Source organism: Poeciliopsis prolifica, unplaced genomic scaffold, assembly GCF_027474105.1.
Source record: "Poeciliopsis prolifica strain line A6 unplaced genomic scaffold, Auburn_PproV2 SCAFFOLD055, whole genome shotgun sequence".
Classification (NCBI taxonomy): domain Eukaryota; kingdom Metazoa; phylum Chordata; class Actinopteri; order Cyprinodontiformes; family Poeciliidae; genus Poeciliopsis; species Poeciliopsis prolifica.
In genome coordinates, this window is record NW_026562430.1 from 224,500 (window position 1) to 248,422 (window position 23,923).

The 23,923-nt window shown below is 44.8% G+C and overlaps 1 protein-coding gene across 4 annotated transcripts in view; it reads right to left on the reverse strand.

Annotated features, from left to right (window-relative positions):
• nrp2a (neuropilin 2a) overlaps positions 1–22,585 on the reverse strand; it is a 63,062-nt gene extending 40,477 nt beyond the window's left edge. For 2 of the 4 annotated variants that reach the window (XM_055059565.1, XM_055059562.1), the window contains exons 1-3: positions 21,862–22,583; positions 12,114–12,291; positions 3,000–3,181 (exon numbers count right to left, since the gene is read on the reverse strand). In XM_055059565.1, coding sequence (XP_054915540.1) covers positions 3,000–3,181; positions 12,114–12,291; positions 21,862–21,937 — 436 coding nt within the window. In that variant the 5' untranslated portion in view covers positions 21,938–22,583. Of the gene's footprint in view, positions 1–2,999; positions 3,182–12,113; positions 12,292–21,861 lie in introns of all 4 variants that reach the window. The other 2 variants (XM_055059564.1, XM_055059566.1) reach the window with 2 other exon arrangements.
• Positions 22,586–23,923: the final 1,338 nt, after the last annotated feature.

Here is a 23,923-nt window from a genome sequence, read left to right on the forward strand (position 1 = left end):
TCTGTAGCCGTGGTAACAGCATCAGTAGCACATGACCGTGTGTTTGTTAAAATGTCTGAGAGGCGCATGGGTTGTGATGAATAAAGGGTTAAGCACGCACGAGTAGGACTAAAGTAGGCCACAACAATAAGGGGGAGGAGGGAAGGATTTTACTGCACCCTTTTACTGGACAGAAGCTTTAAAGGGATAGTTCAGCATTTTTAAAGTGAGGTTCAGTCAAACGGTTACGAGCACTTGATATAAACTTTTATCAAGTAGATAAATGTGACTGAAAAATGCAACTTTACGAATCATTTTTGTGTCAAACCATTTTGTACTGTCAGAGTAACTAATGTGAAGTAAAGCAGCTGTTATATTTCTTATTTTTTCCACAGTTAAGTCTTTTTTCCCCTTTTAAAATGACCACAGCGAACTCCTGCCTACTCATTGTTCAGTAATCGAGGAATCATCTACTTGCACATTTTACAGTGGAACGTAACTTCCAAATTATTCACAGAAAATGTGCCAACTTGCAGATTTTTTCAAATGTATTACAAATGTATTGCAGCTTCCCTTGGCACAATGATACTTGTCGTTGTTTTTCTCTGTGCTGATTGGCTGCACCCCCACAACAGGAAATAAGGAAGACAGTTAATGTTAGCTTCTGTGGCACACAGAGTTTCCACTGTGCACATTAATTGATATTAATCTATATTTGGGGTTGAGCTATGCAACAGGAAATGGAATAAGCTTTTTTTTTTTTTACAGGGGGTCTTAGGGATTGATTTTTAAGATGGCAGAAGTCTGCTTTGGTCTGGGCTCCTAAACAAGCAGGTGCATTCAGCCTCCTGAACCTGCTAATCTGAATTCAAAGCAGATAAAGATGTAGAAGAGTTACCTGCAGCAGGTGTGATATTAGCTGCTTGTAACCTGTAATTAGATCCTCACTTGAAAAACCCTGAGCTATTCATTTGAAGAGTGCATGTACAAGGAAAGGATGATGTTTTGGGGAGAAAACACTCAGTCTCCCCTCTGGAGGCACAGTGCAGGGGGGAGAAAGTCAAAGGTCGACTACTGATTTGTGTTACTGTACCCAATAACACACACACACACACACACACAGCTCAACACAAGCTCATTCCTCATCCGACTGAAAAATCCCTGGAGTAGCTATCGTCACTGCTTATGAAACAGGATTCAATGAACAAAATAGAAACAAGCCGCTGCATCATTAGCTCATCGTACAGAAAGCACAAACACACACATCCACACACACGCAATCAAAACCAGACACACACTGTCTGAGTCTGAGACAGAGTGGTGTCTGTTCAAGATGGGGGAGGAAGCTGAGCACAAACACACATCTCCCAGCTGTGTGCTCTGATATCCATCTCTGGACGCACCCTTTAAAAACACATACAGACCCATAAACACAACCCTCACACTGTACACACATGTTGCCCTTTAAACGACCTGGAATTATGGCTGCATGAAATGCAAGATTTTTGAAAAACTATTCTTAGAATCCTAATATTTTTTTTCTTTTTGTCACACTTAAATGCTTCTCATTGTCAATCACATTTCAATTTCATACAAATATTACCCAAATTAATACAAAATGCTAAATTGAGGAAAAAAAAGTTGTCCAGACTAACAAGTGAAAATTTAATTTCCCACTAAAACCAGTTGTGCCACCCTCAGCGACAACGGCTGCTATCAAGTGTTCGAATCATGGAGAATCAAGAAGTCACAGACAGAACCTGTCTGACAAGATAAAGTAGGCTTAACGACCTAAAAAAGCAACATTGAATTTTATTCCAGTTCCTCCAGACGGCACTGGAGGAAATGAAGGATCCTGGTTTTACTCGACAGAAGTTGCGAGGAGCTCAGCAGAAACCTGCGACCCAGACCTGCCACAGACAGACAAACAGCCATGATGGGCGAGAGAGTGCAGGCAGTGGAGCTGTCGTAATTAACACTTGGCCTCAATCACGCACCCTGAATACGTTTTCACTCTCTGACGTCCTCCTTTCCTCTTCGGTCTGGCCAGCAATTCCCCAACCGTCCCCCCGTCTTGGTTGTTTTTCCTGTCTCTCATGTGCAGCTATCACGCCACCTCCACATATACAGGCAGAATCTCACACAACGAGCTGAGCAGAACCACCCACACACGCCTACATGTGCTCGCACACTGACACAATCTCTTATAGCCCCAGAATTTCTACCAGGATCTTATTAAAGCTATAGCAACCGCATCCCCCATCCTCTATCCATGTCTGTGTACGTGAGACAGATGCAATCTGAGCTAAAGCGTCATTGGGGTTCAAGGCGGTGGCCCTGGTAACGGAGCTGAACGACAAATCTGGGTCACAGTCGTTTGACACAAACAAGAGAGATTTTTTTTCTCAAAGGTGGGAGGCGATAACTTGTGATAAGAGGAATGCTTAGTCAATTCTTCCCCCCACAGCTCTTCCTCTTTCCATTTTTTTGTGCTTAAACCAAGACACAGGTTGGAAGCAAAACGGTTCAGGAGCGAGATGAAATGCTGCAAAAAGTGCTGGTGCGCTCACTTGGACATAAATCTTGCAGCTCCGAAGGCCATTTAACCTCTTCTGCCACTGCGACGACTATAGCAAACACACCCAAACGGCCAAAACAAATCTACTCCAACCTTGCGTGCACTTTGCCCACTTTGAGAGAATCCCATTTCAGCTCAAACTCATCCCCATCAATCTCCTCGCTTCAGCTTCTTACCTATAAACCTTTAACCTTCAGTCTAACTCTGAAGTAACCCCGGAGCTCGCTCCATCATCCCACCACAGCCTTCCACATCCAGACTTCCTCATCTTCCCAGAAGAAGCGGACTTTGCAGCAATTAAAGTGCATTCCTTACGTCCTCCATGTCTTAAAGGCAGTTTGCTTTCTTCTCTTTGTCTGATTACATCTGTTTTGCTTCTGCCAATATAAATAGGGGGGAGTGAATCCAGGTTTTTGGGTCCCACAGATCATCGTTTCCTCACCTGTTTTAAAGATCTCGTAGCGTAGAGAGAACCCGGCGCCCTGATGAGCGTAATCTGAGACGAATCTGATCTGGATTGAGGGCCCAGATGAGATGATGGGTGGCGGGGCGATGTTGCTGCAGTGACGGCCCAAAACGTCAGCGCTTTCTGAGGTCCCATCGCGGATCTCTATGAAGTCATACCTGAGCAAAACAAAACAGAATAAAAAAATCAAAGAGGGGAGAAACGATTTCTTTTAGCGTTTTCTTGCAATCATTTGTCTAAAAAGTTAGCACTGCATTCAGTTTATGGCAGGAATGTCAACAAAAAAGTGATGGGGTAGTTAGGAATTGGAGTTAATGAAATCCAGACAGGTGTTGACCTGAGAGCGGCTTTATGATAGAATCCCTGAATTTAGAAATACAACCAATCACGGGGAGAAATAAACTGTGTTGTCTCCCCACAGATGGATTCAATAAATGTAGCTCTTCTGACCCAGTTTTTGCTCGGGACGGCACGCTCAGATCTCTTTGATGACAGCTCGGGGCGAACAATCCCCAAATCCCTGAATATTGGATCACAGGAAAGAAAACGGAGGGAGGGCTGTATTTCAAACAGAACATATTTTAGTGAGCGTCTGTCAACTCGGAGGCAGAGGATGCGAGCAAACAGACGGCTGGATAGATTCATTAATAAAAAGAGTAAAAATAGATGGTTGAAGCTCATGAAAAAATGAAGAGGTGAGCACCACCGAGCACTGGCACCAAACTCGGTTCTGATTAGTTTCCGCATGCTTGTTTTCTCAGTTCTTCGTTGAGCTCTGACCAACCAACTGACCCCGAACGATGAAAGCAAATTCTTATGTCAGCCTGTGTGTGTGTGTGTGGGGGGGGTTAAGTGTGTATGAAAGAGAGGAAGCCAAAGAGAGACAGTGCACACCTATCTAATCCTGAATTAGCTCATCGCTCTGTGTACCATTCCCTATGTCAGCATCACTGATTGAAACAACATGCAGATTTGGTTCATGTTGGACTTTTTCATCCTTTTTTGGGCTTTTCTACTTCTGAGAGCACGCTGGGCTTGGTTGAGCGCGCTTCAACTCTGCCAGGCATAGCTCCAAAAAAAGAAAGGTTTTAATGGACCACAAATGTTTTTGCAAATGTGTTCGCTTCGGAGGTCATAACTCACACTGGGGTGTTTGGCACAACATGTTCTGCATGGGAGGGAGGGAAACTCTGGGATTTGGTAGCAACTTTCATAAATGTATGCATTCGAACAGAAAAGGAACATGATCACACAGAGACATTGGAACTGATTTAAAGAGATTAATACTCATTTAATATGTGCAGCAGGAATTTTGGACATTTTAAGGTGTCTCGGGATGGCTGATTTGTTTTTGTCAGGAAGAAAGGTGCAGAAACATCCTAGTTTGGAGTGTGAACTTTTCAATGCTGCACTCTTAGCTACAAAGGCTGTAATATTGAGGTGGATGGAAAAAAAAAAGCTGTGAAATTTAGGATGCATCAAAACAAACTAAAAGTTTGGCGCACAAGTGCAAACTTTCCTGAGGCTTGTTGCTGATTGGCTCATTCTGTAAACATAGGTTGGAATATTGGTCCGTTTTGTTTCTACACTCTGAAAATGGTGGAAATGTTCACCTTTCATTCATTCATCTTCATAAATAAGTGCTGTCTTTCCTGGATTTTATCCCTTTTGGGACATGAAATGCTGCAGAGTTGCAGCTTTTAGCATCCTAATTTGGGGTTTGGTCAGCATTGGATCGGGAAGGAATGTTTTCATTTTTGTTTGGTGGCAACCTGGTGCTTAAGTGCTATTTAATGCAAGGTTCAGTATAATTTATCTGAGTAATTATGCTCTTTTCAAAGACTATTAGACTCACTTTTATACCTCTAATTTTCTCAAAACGACCTGTTTGAAATAAGCATGTTGATGAGTTTCTCGACTGATTCATTTTCTTTCCATCCTTGTCTCCATAGTATCGCCTCCCTTTCCTGGTACATGTTGTATTTTCCTGTATTGCTAACTGCATCGCTGCAGGAGCCTCGCAGCTAAGTGAGAGCGCCCTCCGAACGTGCAGACGTGCAAACACACTTGTCTGAGTTAGTTTATGTGACAAAGCTGTCAAGGAACAATGGGGTCGCCTTTATCTTGCTAATTAGCATGATGAGCTGTTTGGTGCTGACAAAGCATTACAGGCATTTCTGGGCTCAAGCATATATTTAAAACCAACATCTTTGCTAATGTTCTTGCTGCTGCTTTAAAGTGAAAAGCATTCAGGGTGTGCTGAGACATGGCAATCAGCTCAAGCCTGTAGTTGCTTGTGGCATCTGAACACTAAGATGGCTTTTGTAGTTCCAGCTTGAAATAAAACCCGGATTAAGAAGAGTCACTAATCTCCTTTTTCTTTTCTTTTTTTTTTTTTTTTTTTTAGCTATCTCACTCTAGCAGCGTATTGACTCCAGTGCTGAGCATTCAAACTAAGACTGCTGATCGAGGGATAATCCCAGCACATTAATCTGGGTCACAGTGGCAACTGCAAAGGTGAAGACCGGAACACTAAATGGCTGAAATGAGCCGGAGATGTTGCAACAGTTGTCAGTGCTACTGAGGAAAATATGGAGAGGGCAGAACCATAAAACAAGAGAAGAAGAGTTCACAATGCCAAGCTTTTGATTTCGACATTAGGAGCTGCAAGATGCACCTCGCTAGAGTCTGGAAATCCCCACCTCTTGAGGCTAATTAAGGAATTAGTTTGTCCTTGCATTGTGATAAACAAACCAGTTCTAATCATGACCAGATGTGTTTAAGTCCTCATGTCACAGGCAGTTTGAGGATTTGAAGTTTTAGGCCTGAGTAGCACTAACACTTGCGGCTAAAGAAGCTGCCGTCCAATACTCTTATACATGCCCTGCTTGTAATCCTGCATTACAGAGGCGATCGTAGAGGCTTTAGTGCCAGGCTCCCACAGTGAGTCTGTGAGAGCCACTGCTATCCCTAATGCTTAAGGCTGTAACCAACACATGCTTGGGGAAAACAACATTCAGGAGCATGCCAACAAGCACACACCACTCATGCAAACAAGCGCACAACGTGGAGATACGGGCAAACACGGGCGCGCACGCATACACTGAGTGGCGTATCTCCAACTCCGGGGATAAAAGGCCCGTGAAAGAGCTGAGAGCCTAATTAGGTTTTAATTGATTTTGGAGTGGGTCTTTATCCTTCTTTCTGTCTCTCCCTCTCTCCTGTCGTGGATTAGCGTCAGCGAGTGAGTGTTCCTCAGATGTGATTATTGACCTGTTCGCTCAGCCTCTCCCCAGGCTCTGATGAATACATGTATGAGGGCCCGACGCGCGAGAGCCCCGCCGTCTGCCTCTCACACACGCGCACTTGAACACATTCCAGGACGTTGCACACAAATCGCCGGCGCACGCGTGTGCTCGCAGACCTGCGAAAGGCGCGCATGATGCAGCATCCGCACATTCGAGGAGACAGGTCCAGATTCCATTAGGGCTTGTTTTGAAGCAAGCTCCACCCCGTTCTGTCTGACACCACCATCCATTCCCCTCGTATGTCTGGCGGTCTGTCTGGGGTCTTCCCGACTGGCCCCTCATTGAGGGAGCCATAATAAGGCAACTGCTTCACCCTCCATGGTTTCCCCTTTGGGGACTAGTTGGAACAGAGGGACAGGGGTTAAGGAAACTAAAACCCCTCAGGGGCCAGTAATTCTGCACTGGTCCAGACATGTCTTCTCTTCTTCTGCTCTCATATATCACGGCGCCCCTGCGTCAAAGCAACTAATTGCCTTTCACACCTTTGCTGTTTGCTGGCGACCAGGGACATTTCCTCCAGCCGACAGTACCTCATTGCAGCCAAACAGAAGTCTAGTATCGATAGACCATATGTGTGCACATTATTATGTCTCTGTATCAACCTTTGGGACCATATGAGCTCTTCTGGGTCACTCAGAGTCCTATAAACACATGCTGGTACACTACTTGTTGGTCTTCTTTTAGATTATGTCAAATCAGCAATCAAAATCTTGTTTGCCAAACTCTCTTGAAAGTATTTTTTAGTTACAGCATGAGATTGACCAAAATTTGGCTTGCGGCAGAACCCTGGATGTCTGATTTATTTTGTTTGTGCAGATAATGCAGCAACAGCTGTTCCGGAATATCTGCAAACCAAACTTGGCTGGATTTAGACACTCAGGAGGCATTCAGCTGAGATGATTTTCCCCTCTCTGCTGTATCTCGTTTTATTTTCTCCTAATTTTCTACTCTCGGAGCACAGAAACCCACTAAATCCCTCTCTCCCAGACAATGAAGAGTCAGACGCCTGTCGCTTTCTTGTCCTGACGACGCACAGAAGCAGAAAGGAAGTAGGAGTGGAGGGCACACACACTCCAACGTCCCATCTCTCTCCCATCCTCAAAGGGGACTCTAATAAACCGTAAGTGCCTCTGAAATATTAACTAGATGCTGTGAGCGGAATCCCAGCAGATCTGCAGGGTCTGCCAACTTCAATCTTGCCCCAAAACAAACCGTACGTCTCTTCCTCCTGTCCTCATGCTTCACTGCCTTTCCTCAGCTGTCCATCACTGGCTCATACTTACAGATGACGGGGGATAAACCGCTGACCGCAAACCATCTAAGGTCAGCAGAGTATTAATCTCAACCTCTGCAGCTGTGATCCCCTTAGAGTTTCATATAAGCGTGATTAGGTTTTTCTCAGAAAGTTTTCAAATTCCTACAAAAATTCTGGGAGGCTTAGAAGGAAATTTGCTGTTGCAATTGTTCATTGACCCTCAAGGTTGAGGGTCAGGTACTGCCTGAAGCACAGGAGTTCAAGTATGTTGGTGCTCATGAATGATGGGAGGATGGGGCTGGAGATGAACAGAAAGGTTCAGGCCTTGTGTGTAGTTACGTCCACGCTTTTTCAATCAGTCAAGGTAAAGAAAGTTGAAAGCCACTAGAGAGCAAAGCTTCTGATTGAGCTTCCTCCACAGAGGGACAAGACTTAGAGGTAAGAGAGGAACTTTGTCATCTGCGTGGAGCTCAGATGACGGCTCCTTTTAAAGATTCAGTTGGAGTTTGACAACATGCAGGATGGACTTCCTTAAAACCTTCTCTGATCTGAGAAGGTTTTAAGATCCTCTAGAATGAGTGTCTGGAGAGCTTTGCTCAGCAGTTTCCCTTCTGAACCTGCTACCCTGAGGATCTTGGGTAAGCGGAAGATGATAGATGTATGGATGGAGCAATACACTCCCTGTGACCCATTGCTTGGTGTTTCAGGTCAACATGACTAATTGATCTACGTAGATATATCATCATTCTGTGTTTGAAACTACTGTGACTTCTGGAGGTTGATGATTATGATTTCGTTCTAAATGTCGGCCAAGCGCCAAATATCGACCAATCCAGTGCTGAACAACTCCCTTCATCCGTGACCTTTGGGAACTCATCCATCTCTCCTTTCACCCGGAACCGTACTCTACCTTCTTTTCCTCACTGCCTTTCCTTCTGGCTATTGCTGATCATCTATAGATTTCCCATTACAAGCGGAATACGGGGATCGATCCCCCTCAGAGAGCGATACAACACAAAGAAACACACACACACACACACACCTGCAAACGGAGTTACCTGTCATGAGGAGGCAGTGTGTGGATTTACAGCTAAATGTACGTGAGAGTGTGTGCATGTGACATTACGAAGCTATATCATAAAACCTTCTCACCAGAGGCGGAGTTCAATAACACATAACCAAATAAAAAAAAGAAAAGAAAAGAAAACCCTCAAAAGTGGAAGAAATGACTGCAACTGTGCCGTTCACTGTTTAATTTGAGCATGTGAAATTAAAACAGATCCTCCCTGGGCTAGAGAAGAGACGGAACGGGGGGAAGAAAAAGAGGAAGCCAGACAGACTGAAAGAGGAGGATGAACCAAAATAGATATGAAGCAGGAGAGAAACAGGAAAACAAGAAGGAATCGTCTCCACCTCGAGCTCTTTCTCCGCTTCCTCAGCAGCTCCTGCTATATCACTAGGTAGCATCCTGGGGCTCAGTGATGGCAGATTGCATTAGAGATATGGGCCTGATATTTCATCTAGCCTTTATTACATTTAGTTCACATCAATCGGCTGGCAGCCTGGAGGTAAGAGCTATTTGGCACATGGCCGGACTCCCCCTGAAATGAAATCCTGAATTAAAGTGCCACCTCAGACACGGAGCGCCTACACGAGGCTGCCGATTTGATTGCTGCAGTAGAGCCGCGGTCTCTGGCTGTGTCCGAGTGCTGAACGGGGAGAGCGAGGCGGGAGGAGCGAGAACTCACCAGCTGGCCGGGTGTATTAGCCAGAGTTCAGAACACATGCATGGGCTGAGCAAGCAGTTTTTTCCAGCTTTTTATGAGAGCCTAAAGTGTCCAGGGAGGAGCTATGATGGCTGATGAGCACTTTCACACTGACAGGCTGAATCTTTAAGCAGCTGTGTGTTATTTTATAAGCATCCAAAACATATGGTGCCTCAGAAAGGGTGTTTACAATTCTTGAATTTGGTCGTTTTATCACATGACAACAACCGGTTTATCTATTATGCTTGCATTTTATGTCACAGAACAACCAGAAGTATTCCATAACAGTGAATTGGAGGAAAAGATTAAGAATGAAGTGTGGGAGTATCCCTATTTTCCTGATAATACCTACCCTTTACACCTACGCAGTAAATAAAGTCTACCTAGAGAGCAACCAAGAGACCAGCTGTAACTTTAGAGGAGCTGCACAAATCCACAGCTCAGGTGGGAGAATCTATAAGCTACAAGTCCACAGATCTGCTCTTTTTGGAGAAGAGGGAGAAAAAGAGCCATTTCTGAAATAAATACCATTTTCAAAAAAGTTTACTGCCTTTCAGCAGGTCATCAGCATAACACTAATAATAAAATTCAGATGCTCTCCATCTAATCTGACAGAACTATTATGCAAAGAAAATTTAGCAAAAGCATCTGGAGAGGTAACGTAGAAGACCTGCGGCCATAATTCCACCAAAAGATGGTTAAAAAAAGCATCGACTCAAGATTGGTTCAATAAAACTGCACGCCGCACCTTTCAGATTGATATTTGTAAACATTTATCATCTTTTCCTCCAATTCTGCAGTAGATTCAATTCGCAGTTGACATCATCAGCGCTGTGATGATGTCCCTGAGGAGAGGTAAGACTCCTCAGGTAGCGCACTGCGCTCTGCTGCCGTCTCTCTAATCCCCGCTGCTATGCAGATTTCCAGTGCCGGCCAAGAGACTGAATCCCGCCACCTCTGCACCTTTCCTCCGGCTATCCTCGTGGAGAACCGTGAAAACATGCAAAAAAGTCCGCTCCCTGCTCTCGCCTGCTCACGGCGTCATGCCTAATCGCACAGGCGGAAAAAAGGGAAAGGAACCTGCAAAGAGGGCCACAAGGCTCGGATCAAGCCTTGCAGAAAGCGTTACAACAGGATGAAGAGAACAGGGATATCTAACGCCTCGGAGGGGGGAAAGCATCGTCTTTTGATGAGCAGAACATTAGTGTTAGAGGTCACGCATGCATAAATGTTGCAGCGATTTCCTGTTTTTTTGAGATGGGGCTATTTTACAGCACTGGATGGATGGAAGCAGGAAAACGGGAAGCAGAGCTGCTAATGCTTAGTAAGTCGTCCTCAGTGCAAACACACAGGAAGAGTCTGAGTGGGAGTGTGTGTTAGAGGGCAGGCAGAGGCCTCCGACCCTCCAGGCGAGTGTTAAAAACGGGGGGAAAAAAAACTATCCCAATAAAACTGTCTGTGAAGAGGAAGGGAAATCAGCCTCCTCTCTGCCTTTGGGCTGTGAGAAACTCCTTATCAACAGCCGAGCTGGGAGTCAGCTGACTTCGCGCCGTTCGGGCCGCGACGCCGGGTGCTAACATATCGGCAAAAGAGATAATTACCCACCATTTCTGCCTCCTGACGGAGAGCGACAGAAACGTCGGGGGGAAATAACATTTCCAGCTGTGGCAATGTGACACAGTCGAATGAAAAGAGCTGACAATCATCACGAAGGCCCACTTTCACCCACCGAGCTACTGAAGGGCTTGTGGATGTAGCATTTCTCTCCTGGCTATCTCTGGGAACAATGCAACAGCCGCCATCTGGGATTATTAGATCCCGAGTTTAAGGAGAGAGCGAGGCAGAGAGAGAAGGGAGACAAGTCGTGGGTTCATTGTGCATGATGAACTCGCACATAAACTGCTGGGTGTTATGGGAAATATGGTCCGTCTCCTGGTTGTTTAAAACCGGACTCACACAAAGGAGACAGTGATTTAATTTGAGGTCAAAGACAATAGAGGCTCACATGCTTCTGATTATTCACGTCTCAGATATAAGAGCTGACCAGCTTTATCTAGATAAACAGCTGGATTTCATTTACTCCCTCCCTCCCCCATATTTTGCCTGTTTATTCTTCTTCTCTGCCCACACCATCTACCATGACTCGGCTCTTTGATCCCGTTTTGGTTTCCTTCGCTCCAACTGCCCTGCATGCCCAACTTCAGCTCCACACATTTCAAAAGCGTCCTGGTATTTGACTATCAGATGGAGGAGTGTGTGTATGTGTGCTGGGGCAGGAGGTTGTTTATAGTCTTGATAAAAAAGTTCATTTTTGGATTAAATATATTGAAAAAGCTCTCGACAGGCATGCGGCCTATCTAAAGCTCGAGCTATTTGAAAAACTCTTTATATTTCTTCAAAAATTACGTTTTGGCTTCTGCAGAAGCTCTGATTTAACCTCAGATAGGAAAAAGAGCTGCATATATTTTATTTGCTTCTCTTTCTTTAATTTCTTTGTCACAAATGAATTTTTGTAACAAATATAAATATAGACTAAAAGCTTTTAATCTTCTCTCTTGTTGTCTCTATTCCACACAAGAATAGGTACATTTTTTAAAAATCTGTAAGTGTTTCAAATAAAATAATGTAAAGTAGTGCACAGTTTGTGCAGGTCACTGACTCTGCACCAAAGGGTTAAAAGGTTTAACTAGTTTCCATCATTCAGGCAGAGAAATGCCTCTTCAGCTAAGTGGACAGCTCCTCCTCTTCCTCCGGGTCTTACTTGCAGTCGAGCCTCTCGATCTCGAAGTGAGGGTTGAAGTTGAGGACGATGCGCTGCGAGGTCTCCGGCGCCTGGATGACCCAGTGGCAGTTCTGATGAGGCGGGTACTCCAGAGGATAACCGGGCGAGGTGATGTAGCCGGGCTTGCTGGCGTCCAGGACGCCTCCACAATCTGAATCTGTGGTGGAGATGGAGCACAGAAAGAGGCCGGTTATTCACCGCTCACACGCTCATTTTGAAGCATTTCCAATATTTCCACGACCGCCATAAAAACGCAGTTCTCTCCTGTCGGTGCGATGATGCGATGAGCAACAGATGAGCACTAAAACAAAGAAAGCAATTTAGGCCTTCGGTTTGGTGGAAATTGAAAAAACTTCTCCATTGTGGATTCTCAATGCGCTACTAAAACAATACAAGATGATGCATTTATTGGAACACACACACACACACACACACACACCCAAGCGAGGAAACACACAGTCTTTTATCCCCTCCTTCCACACCCAGCCTCTTATCTCCATCCTTCTCCTTGGGGAGCGTTCCTCCAAGTGTAATTGTTGCTCCAGCAAGCCAATCTGCAAACATTAGGACACATTCCCTGATCCTATCGCGCTCTCTCAGGAACAATAGCCTGCCAATGGCATCGCTTGGAAGGCTGAGGCAGGAAGTGACACGCAGACGGCCTGTCTAGCGGGGTTCTGAGGGGTCACCCCGACTCCGTATTAAGAAGCTAACGCTGCAACAAAGACTCCATTCTCTGCTCGCACCCTGGCGGCCGCAGCAGCTTCGGCGCTCTGCGTTATCTCCCGCAAACACGCCAAACACATAAACTCACACACACAGACAAAGGGAACATGTATAGCAGTATTCTGCACATACAAAAGGACGAGTCGCGGGCACACACACACACACACACACACACACACACACACACACACACACACACACACACACCACACACACACACACACACACACACACACACACACACACACACACACACACACACACACACACACAGCTCTGGGCCGTTCCTTTATTACGTTTTATTAAAGCTGGAGACATGTTCTCCATGACAACAGCAGGAGCTGGTTTATTGTAGCTAACGCTGTTACGGCTGCATGCATGTGGGTTTGCTCATGCTCCAGTGGGAACTGTAAATCTAATGAACTTTATATTGAACTCAAACACCTCCACATTATTATACAGCTGTTGTTCAGTGGCAGGCAAGGAAAACATCAAATAGATGAACAACCAAAAGCCTTAATGCTCTAACTTGGGGTTCAGTCAACAAGAAAACCTACTGATGGCTTGTTTGTCTATACAAATAATTTTTTATTATTCAATCACCCCCACCTTATTCTTACTGCCCCACCCAGACTCCCTTTCCTCCAGTCACACTTTGTACAAATCCCTTTCATCCAGTCTATCGGCCTCATAACTTCTTTCAACTCTTTTCCATCCAAAGAATACGTCCATCCTTCTTCATGACCTCCTTTCATCCCACTCATCCTCCTTGTGCCTTTTCACAAAACATTTCCATCCCACTTATCTCCCTCATCCTTCTCCCATATGATCCCTTCCTGATGACTCTCAGTCATTCACCTCTCTTTGAAGAGAAGCCATCGTTGTGGTCCTTGCCGCTGAACTGATTGTTAAACACTGTAGTTGGATTAAAAATGCAGCCGCCTACAACTAGGTTGAAGCACTCAGCCTCTGAGTCCAATCAGCTCTTGACATAAAACAGTCGATTTATTTATTTAGCTGGTTTTCTTTCAGATTTCTGCGACCACTTCAATAGAGAATGAAAGGAGAAAGAAAAAAAAATACGAGCACTAAAGGCTTGAAGTGTAATAGACCCTTCAAGTGTTGGCATTTTCACCGCCTATTGTGCTTAAAAGGCACACTTAAGATTCTCTGACATTCTACAGAGCCGCGATGGCTTTCTTACTTTGCAACCAGAGAGGAGTGACGCCCACGCTCTGCGCATCAGCCCCTCACAGCTGCCGGTGATTTCATGCAAGTGCGTGACTCCGGCTGCAAATGCACGCTGAATTGCATGCATTAGCACACACCCAGCTGCTGCTGCATGTCCAAATGCACACCAACGAAGGATGACACCTTTGAGGGGCCTGTCAATCACAAGGGCAGAGACGGGGATCAGGGGAGAACTGGCAAGCAAAAACTGTTCAAAAATATATCAGGGATGGCAAAGAATGGCTGAGGCAGACAGGAAGCCTCACATGCACACACAGACGTGGCTTTATCTGGTGTGACTGTGCAGACCGACAGTCATTGTTGAGAAGCCCATGGAGGGAACGGTGTGAAGGAGGCTATCGGCGCTCAGAGCCTCAGCAGATTAAGCCCTTTGGGGAGAAATCCTGCAGCCTCAACACTTTTTTCCTCTGAGCTGCCCATTGAGCGGCCTCCAAGGAAGGCAGGGAGAGAGTTGGAGAGTGGAGAGAAAGGGATTACAGTGGAGAGGAAAAACTGGTGGAGGAAGAGAGCGGGGATGAAAGGGAGGTAGAGGGAGACGAGTAAGGAGGGCCGGATAAAAGACGGATTGAGGGGGTAAAAAGGGAGACAGGGATTGATCGGGAAGGGGGGAGGGGAAGAGGAGGGTTGATTTATGATGGGTGGGTGTGGGAAAAAAGAGCATGGGAGACGACAAGTGAGTGACAGATGTGTGGAGGAAAAGGTGATGAGGAAGTAGAAATTCAGAAGGTAAGATGGATGCAGAGAACCTGATGAGACTCATTAAGACATGCCTGCACTGTGGAGACTCCCTGTGGACACTGACCCCTCTGTGAAACCTCTGTCAGTCAGCTCACACACACACACACACATTCATACACATATGCACTATATTGACAAAAGGTGCTCCAATATTTTGAAGAAAACCCAACACAAAGATTGCTTCACAAGTATTTGTTCAAGAATGCCACCTTCAGAGTAGCTCAAGAACAGTGGAGAGGGCTTCATGGATTGGATTTACATTTCCAAGTAGCTGCAGTCAAGTGCAATTCAGAGTGTTGGAATCACTGGTGTCAATCATGGCCACCATGACTCTGGTTTAGTAGACATGTCTGAGTGACGGATCAGAACAAACATCCCTTAGTTGGAAGTCTGGGATATATTTAATTTATTTTCTTCTCAAGGAAAAAAAAAGAGATTAAAATCAGAAATTGAATTTAGTGTTTAAGAAACTGAAGATTATATTTTTAAGCCGTACTGCTACACATTCTACTCTGAATCCTTGAGCATATTAAGACAGTTGGACATATTTATCTTCATTCAAACACTGTTCCCCAAACAAAGACCTGAAAGAAGCTTTCTCGTCCAACACCAGTGTCTGACCTCATGAACACACGTCAGGTAGAATGATCAAAAGCTCCCAGAAAGACACTCCTAAATCTTTTGGAAAGCATTCCCAGAAGAGTTGAAGCTGCTGCAGCTGTATAGGGTGTGTCGAACTAATTATAAACCCTATTAAGAAGGGGATAAAACTCAAGTTGATGAGTATGTGAAAGCAGATGAACGAATGCTTTTGGCAATATGATGCATATGTGTGTGTAGTCACTGCCATACATCAATAGATGAGCGCATGCTCTTTTAATTTCTTGGTCATCATTCACACTTAGTAAGCAGAAAGAGGCTCTCTTGTAGTATGTGTGTGTGTTTTGAGTGTTTTCGTCAGTGTTTCTTGTAGGGAAGCACTCAGGAGCTGCCAGAGAGCCTCATGAATTACACCCGTCTCGTCTTGTGGAGAAGTCCATCTGTCTCCACACACACACACACACGCACACACACACACACACGCTGCATATGTTCCTTCCATGCAGCCACAAGAACCTTATTACGCCAGAACAATGACGCTAACTGCGTCCGCGCGAGGCGAGTGTGTTCGGAGAAGCACACAGAGGAAATAAAATTAAAACCCAGCAGAAGCACCGTGAACCTCTCCATGCTCCTGAAGCAGCTGCACAATCTAATTTTAGCCGATTGTATCAATGAAATAAGTAAACTCGCTCTTTGCATGTGCGCACATTTGAGTCACTCCCAATCAACTTGGACTGGGAGATGTCTTTATCTTCGTTATCAGAGAAAATGTGCAAATGTCTGCATGTCTTAGCTCATGTCCTGCCGTGTGTGTGTGTGTGTGTGTGTGTGTGTGGGGGTGTGTGTGTGTGTGTGTGTGTGCGTGTACATTCATGCTCTCATTTCTATTAGCTGCCTTATCAGGAAAGCATGGCTTCACGCTTTGGGATAAGCTGCGAGAGTGAGGAGGAGGAGGGCTGATAAAGCCCTTCATCATTCCCGTGCCCATACTCTCCCATCCCACCACCACCATTACCAGCACCTTAATTAAAATGTGCTATCACCCTGAGAGAGGGAGGAAGAGGGCCGAGTGGGCAGCAAGCACACATTCAGTCAACAGTAAGATCCGGATTTAATCTCAGACATTCTGGACTGAACCAGAGCAGAAGAATCTTTATGAATCAAACAACATTTTAAAGAAGAATGAGCGAGACATGGAGGATTATATCAGCCTGAATAAATCTACAGAATCATGGGGAAGGACTGCTGACTCTCATGTGGAAATCAAGAACCCAGATTCAGGAGGATGAGAAAGAGATTCGCAGATTCCTTTACGTTGGAAGTGAGGTTTCCACAGCTGGTTCTGGTTCTGGTTCTGGTCCTGGTTCTGGTCCCGCTGCGTTTTTTAAAGTCAACGCCTCAAACTGCCATGACATTTTAGAGCATTTCATGCATCTTTGTGCTTAAAATGTTTTTTGAGATGCTGATTTCATATTTCATCAGGACAGCACGGCGAAAGGTGCTAAAAGTTGGTTCTGTGACCATAGTGGTACCGAGCTTGATTGGCCAGCAGACTGGCCTGATGATGCAATGAATCATGCAAAAGGAGCCCCAGAATAGATGGTCATAATTTTGAATGGGCTGACATTTTTTATGTGACATTATTATTTTCTGAGACACCTGCAGTCATGCAGAAAAAAATAAACAATCAGCCAAAGAGAGAGATTTATAAAACGTCTCGAGGCAGACGGCTACTTTTTGCAGCCAAAAAGGTCCAAACTGCACAAAAATGAACAAGTGAAGAGGGGAAAACATTTTTTGTTTGATTTTGACAAATCAAATTGTTTTCTTAGTTTGGATCATTCCCCCTCCTCCCTCTCGTTCCATCATGCGTCAGGTTTTCACTCAGTGTTGTATTTCAAAGCCCTCGGCCATTGTGGAAGAAACATGGACCAGGAGGAAGCATCAAATTTTCATGGCTCAAAAACAATGCAGTCCAGTTTGAACAAGTAAGCGTAGAAACTCTTCACAGCCTAGGAAATGAATGAATGTCCTTCGACCCGCACGTCTCCCTGCTTCTGGTGCGTTTTTTGTGACGCAGGCAGGAGACACAGTTTCCTGGTTTCAGTCATGTCTCTTTCTTCGCCAATTCTGCAACTTTGAAGACAATCGGCAGCAATCTTCCCCGGAATGTAACATCCAGAAACAGTTTTTTTTTTTTTTTTTGTTAAACAGTGCTAAATGAGTTTAAAAGAAGATCTTAACCAACAAAGGCCTCATCAAAAGCAAGCAAAATCCCGAAATCCTCTTTGCCTCCCAGAGTCTCCTCTTTCCTCCTCCCTCTCTAACAGGATAAGTGGCCTGTGCTAATCAGCTAAATGCACGGAGCTGGCCATCCTGATCAATGCTTCAATGGATCAATGAAGTAAAGCAGATGGCTGCAGGAAGAGGGGATCTAATCCAGAAGTCTACCTATCGTGTCTCCTTGTCCCTCTATGCACTTTAAGAGTCAAACCTGCACCGCTAAGGCCCTTTGCACAAAAAAAAAAAAAAAAAAAAGCTTTCCTCCCCATCTGGGTGGAAAGGAATAAAATTGCAGAGCCGGCACAAGAGAAGGAAAGCTGTGTGGAATCAAGTAATGCTGTGGTAAGTTTCGGTTTGATTTGAGTTAGCTTTCAGGAAAACTGACTTCTTTAAAAAAATAAAAAAGAGAGACAGAAAAGCTCAGTAAAGCTGTTTTTTTTTGTTTTTGTTTTAATTCACACCCTTGACTGTTCTCTTTTGAAACCCTCTGTGTGCTCAAATCAGCTCAAAATCCATTCAAAAACACTTTGGCTCTTGACAAAGCTGACCCCCCGCCGCTCCTTTTCTAAGCCGGTCCCAGAGCTCCAGCTAAGACCCCCCAATGCGGCTAATGCGACAAAACAGAAAGAGCAAGCTTTGTTTTATTTATCGGGGTCTTGTTTTTAATTTCACCCTGAGCGCGGCGGCCCGTTTCCAGGAGCTTTGCGAGGAGCCCGTGACTCCCATACCTGACTGGTATCGAACCGAGCGCGCCGTTTGTCTTCAGCTATGAATGCTAATAGGTGACCTTGTTTTTGCAGCTGATGCCACTGAGGCCAGGCGGATCAAAATGAGAGGCGCATGGAAATAGAGGAAGAGCATCAAACTAATTCAAATGACAAGAAATTAAGAAATTGAAGCGATTATCACATGTGATGCAAAATAATAGGTATGAAAATTATATGTGGTCGAAATTTGACAGGCAATTTGAAAGGTGCAACATCATTCTCCACTCTTTATGAAGTGAACAGTCGATCAGACATTTAATGTCAGACAAAAATGTGTTGAGTAAATGAGAGAGAAATAAAACGGTTTTCAACAATCTCAAAAAGCAACACCTTATGTTCTGATCTATCAGGAAATCAGACTGCAAAAAGTTACAAAACCACTTTTAAGAAGTTAACCAGATGAACACAATTAGATACAACTTTGGAAAAAATTTCCAAGAGGTGCTGCCCCACAAAAATTACTCAAAAAATAAATAAATAAATAAAATAAGAGCATCAAAGGCTCTTATTAGAACAACATCTAACGCCTCAGTTAAGATCGGTGCAAAAGAAGCCGGGTACAAATGTTTCAAGACGAATCTGCTGCACACTAAGTAAGAGACAAAGGCCTGGGTCGAGTTTGCTAAAAAGAAAAATTAAACAAGAAATAAAGGAGATGTTTTTGGAAGGTTTGTTTCATGGCACATAGGATCTAAAACTAAAAGTATTTCAGAAAAAGAGCATCATACTTGGAGTTGAACATTGTGGTGATGGTAGGATGATCTTTGCTTTTATCTGATGGATTCATTAAAACATCAAAGTTTGTGACCTTAAGGTCAAGCGAGTTTGGGCACCGATCCACAGAACATCAACTCGTCCCCCTCTGAATTTAACAAAATGACGTTTAGCCTAGTCAAAGGTTAGGCTTTAATCTAATTCATATGCTGTGGCGCGTCCTTAAGTAGACTGTGCAGTTATTAATGCTGCTTGTACTAAAATATAAACCATATTACATATAAAACATTGTCTAAAGCTGAATTAAAGAAACATATTTTAATTAGAATGTGACATTTCGGTCTGTTGTACAATTACTTTCACAATAATGTAATGATGTTGACAGATTTTTGTAAAAATATATATATAAATGTACATTTTAAAGCATACTGTTGACGTTTCTCACTATTATTTCTTGTATCAAGCATTAAAAGCTTCAATAAACAAAACTCGCCTCAAGAAGACACTTATTCAAAGGATGCACAGCCACCCCCTTAATAAACATGCAAATAAGCTGGTTAATGGCTTGCATATTAATGTTTATGGCAGCAGTAATTAATGCATATATCATGGAGTCAAGTTATTGTGATGACAGCACAAACAGAGTGTAAATTTCTCTGCTTCAGAAAGAGCGAGGCGCAGTAAAGTAACAACAGATCGCTCACATTTTGATTTCTTCTGAGCCGATCCAACGCGCCAGAATCAGTTTGCTCCAAAACATTTAGAAAGAGCGCAGTGAAAACATATCAAGTTACTTCAGTCTGCCATCAAAAGCCAGGACTTCTGATAGTTTGGTTTTGTAACAAGTCTGAGCCAAAAACAGACGTCCTCTTTTTTTTTTTTTTTTTCCATCTTCCTCTGATTTTCCCCCACATTAACTGCATTGCCTGGTGTCGCCTCGTAACCCTTCATGCGCTCTGTTCCCTCTGTCCAGTGCCATTTTGACTCCGTGACCCCCTGCACGCTTTGATGTTCCCTCTGTTTGAAGCACAATCCCCTCTCCCTCCCTCCCCACACTGGATCTGCTCCCCAAGCTCTCCTACTGCTTGTTTCTAGTGCGGTTTAGTGGACGGCATGCTCTCCTCTCCCATTCCCTCCCCTGTCTGCTCTGCTCTCTGTCAGTCTCTGGCTGTAATGTGGCTCTTGAGGCACGGGCATGTGGCGCAGTGTCTTGGCAGGAGAGGGAGAGGGTAAGAGGAGTTTGGGGGGGGGTAAAGGGGAGCAGAGATGCCCGATGACTGCCAGGAGAAGCACATCTGTCTCTGATCTGTGAGTACATGTGCTGCAAAACACACACAGCCAGAAGCTAGAAGCTTTAAGAAGAGGAGAAAAAGCCCAAAACAGAACGACAGGAAGAGTATTTACTCCCAACTGTATGAGCAACCAGACTGCTATGGATGACTGAGCCTCATGTGTCATCCTCCCTACTGGATCACTTCTCAGCACAATGAGCCCTGAGTAAACAATCTGACTACTATATCCTGGGCTAAATGTTTTCCAGTGCAGTAGTTCCATTTTCAAACCTAATTTGGTGCATTTTCAGTACTTTGTGATCTAGTTACTAAAATGTTTTTGGATGGATAAATCATGACCAACCAAGGACAGGGAGGCTGAATTTGTCTTTGCACCCCTTTAAACACCTGTGTGGCCAAAAACTAATGGTTCCAATCAACCTGAACTCCTTCTGAGCTCCAAAACCGGCTAACCCAAGCACTCAAAACCTCCTAAATCCGGCGCTGACCACAATCTCCTGTTTTTATGATCTGATTATGGAGAGCGCAGCGGCTCAGCGAAAAGCCCCTTCCCCAAAGTCGCCACAGGCAGCTCCTGTGTTCATGCAGCACAGGAACTCTGGAGAAAACATGGAGCTCCAGAGGGATAGAGGAAAGGTGAACTTTTCCCCAAATCCCACCAGTTTATAACATCCACATTTTAAAGACTTTGCAGAAGAAAATTCTGCAAATCTTGACACGAAACAATCTGAAAAAGGGTTTTGAAAAAGATCCATCTCAACACTTAGTTTAAGCTTTGAGGAGAAGAATCACATTTAACACTCGAATTTACACATGGAACACGGTAGTGGCAGTATTATGCTGAGGGGATGTCGTTGTCTTATGAGGTATTTTAAGCGGATAATCTTTATTTAGGATATGGAAACAAAAAAGTGACAACAACCTGATCACAACCTGCCGTTTTTACAGCCATCTGAACACCGAGCCCCTGCCTCGACAAAAGCACCTGGAGCTGCTGGGAAAGGGAGAGTGGTGGTCGCTAATGAACGCCTTAACGCGAGTCAGACCCCGCAGTGGCAAGAGGGGCTTTTACGCACGCTTTATTGACCACCAGCAGAAAGTGGTGAAAATTGCAGGTTGCAGAAATGGAACAACCCTCTCTGTAAAACATGAAACCCTGCACCTCCCACTTCCTAATCGGAAGAGCTTTTTAATCAAGATAATGGGTTTGTTGGTTGTTGCTGATTATTAATTAGAAAAATAAATCTAAACAAACAAAATCTATACGCATGACGCACAAACTCTGGAAAACAAACTATGAGTTTAAAGGTGACGATCCGTGCGCCAAAAACCAAGAACTAAAGTCAAACTCACTGCTCTGTCCTCCGACTCCACATCCTAAGTGACACAGTGTTATTAAAAATCCAACCAGCGTGGTGGGAAAATCCATCTCTGATCAGGCAAAAAAGAAAAAAAAATATGCAAAAAAACAATGTGACTGTCTGCTGTTTCCACTTTGTTGGATTTAAACGCTGCAGTCGCTCAAAAACACAAAATTCCACATCCGCTTCGGTCGAAGCCAAAATCTGGGAACCTTTTAAATGAAAAGACCTCCGATGTTATGACATGACCATTCTGGGGAACAACAACATCGGAGTGATGCTCGAAAAACTCATCCAAGGAACAGCGAGGGAGCAAAGTTCTGGTGGAGAGTCTGGACAGCGGCTCCAGGGTCGCGTCAAGTTCCGACACAGTCCGAGTATCTCCTCCTCTGCAGCTCCTGCGTATTTTACGCACACGGGGTGTCCGCTTCTCCTGCAGCGATCTGAAGCCCACCGCCGCGCTCCGAGCGTCGGACGCAGCTTTCCCAAGAAAATCAAACTGGAAGCAATCAGGGCAGGGTACTAAACGAGCGGTCTTCTCCTGTCTCACACCGCGCCGCTCTCCGCTTCACAAGCCCTGCGCTCCGCTCCGCTCCTGCTCCGCTCTGACACCAGCGTGCGTCCCGCGTCTGCCTGCGAGCTGTGTGTGCAGCGTGTGTGTGAGTGATCGCTCTTTTGAGCTGAGCAGCTATCGCGTTACAGTCACGGCGCCCGGGCTCCGCCTCCACACACCCCTCCTGCCCTCCTCCTTCCCTCGCTCACTCCAGTTCCTCACCGTTTATTTGTAAGAGAGAGAGAGAAGGAGAGAGCAAGCCTCCACCCAACACACACAGCCCCTCTTCCCCCTGCAAGATGCCACAGATATGAACTCTTCCACCGATAAAGCCGAGATAAAACCACATTGTCATGGTAAAAACAAGGGACCCCAACTTCTCCAGGGGACGTTTTATCTCACAGGACCGGCAGAAGAAATAAACGCAGCGGTTCGCAAGTGCGCCTTTTGTGTTCAGTCTAAACTTTTCACGCCCTCCTTAATAGGAAAACTGTCCTGTTGGTCAGGGCAGGCAGGGAATGTCATAGAACACCAGTTTTAGTACAAATTAGAGTTTGGACTTTGATTAGGACATTTTATCACATAAATTCTCTGTGATCAAAACCATTCCTTTGTTGCTCTGGCTGTGCATTTAGTGTTATTCTTCATCTACTAATTGACTCTGAAGCGTTTCTCTGCCCACACTGAAGAAAAGCCTCCCCGCAGCATGATGCTGCCACCACCATGTTGCTGTTTGTTCAGGCTGCTATGCAGTGACAGCTTACCTTCCAGTAAAACCAAGAAGTTCAGTTCTGGTCTTACTGTATCTTTAACATTTTTATTCAACATTTCTAAATAATATGGCATGTAAATATTAGCAGTTACCACAGTAATTACAATCAAATAAGCACATAAACACACAAGGACATTATCTGATGTGCCTCAAAAATGTCCTGCAGGTCTCAGGCAAAATCTTAAACATGCTCAACTTTGCAGTTGCAACCAGACTGAAACTCGGCAGCGAACACGTTCACCAGGCTCTGCATCCTCGAAAGAGTGAGAAAGGGAGGAGACATGGCGCACGGCCGCCTTTCACCACGAAAAACACATCAAACGATGGCGGCAATGTCAGGGCCCTTAACCCACCATAGAGAGCCCACCTCAGCCCAGCCCAACGTCAGCCCTGCAATCAGCCAGGCCTAAATACAGAGCGGGGAAGCCGTGTAATAACATGGTAGTGAGGCCCAAAATAATCTGCTGAGAAAGGCCTCTGCAGTGTCCAGCCCATGTGCCCTGCCTGTGGCTTGTATTACCTTGTAATGGAGTGGACTGGTAGTATAATGACAGCATGTAACCTTGCTGGAATCTTTATTTGGAACAGCTCCGTGCATTCCTACCGGTCAGGACTCACGGGAATCCTTCTGACCCAACACAATTGTTTTTAGGGGGAACTTTTTTACCCCGGTCTCCGACAATGACAGGAATCAAACTCAGTGCTTGGAGAATTGTTAGAGGTTCGGCT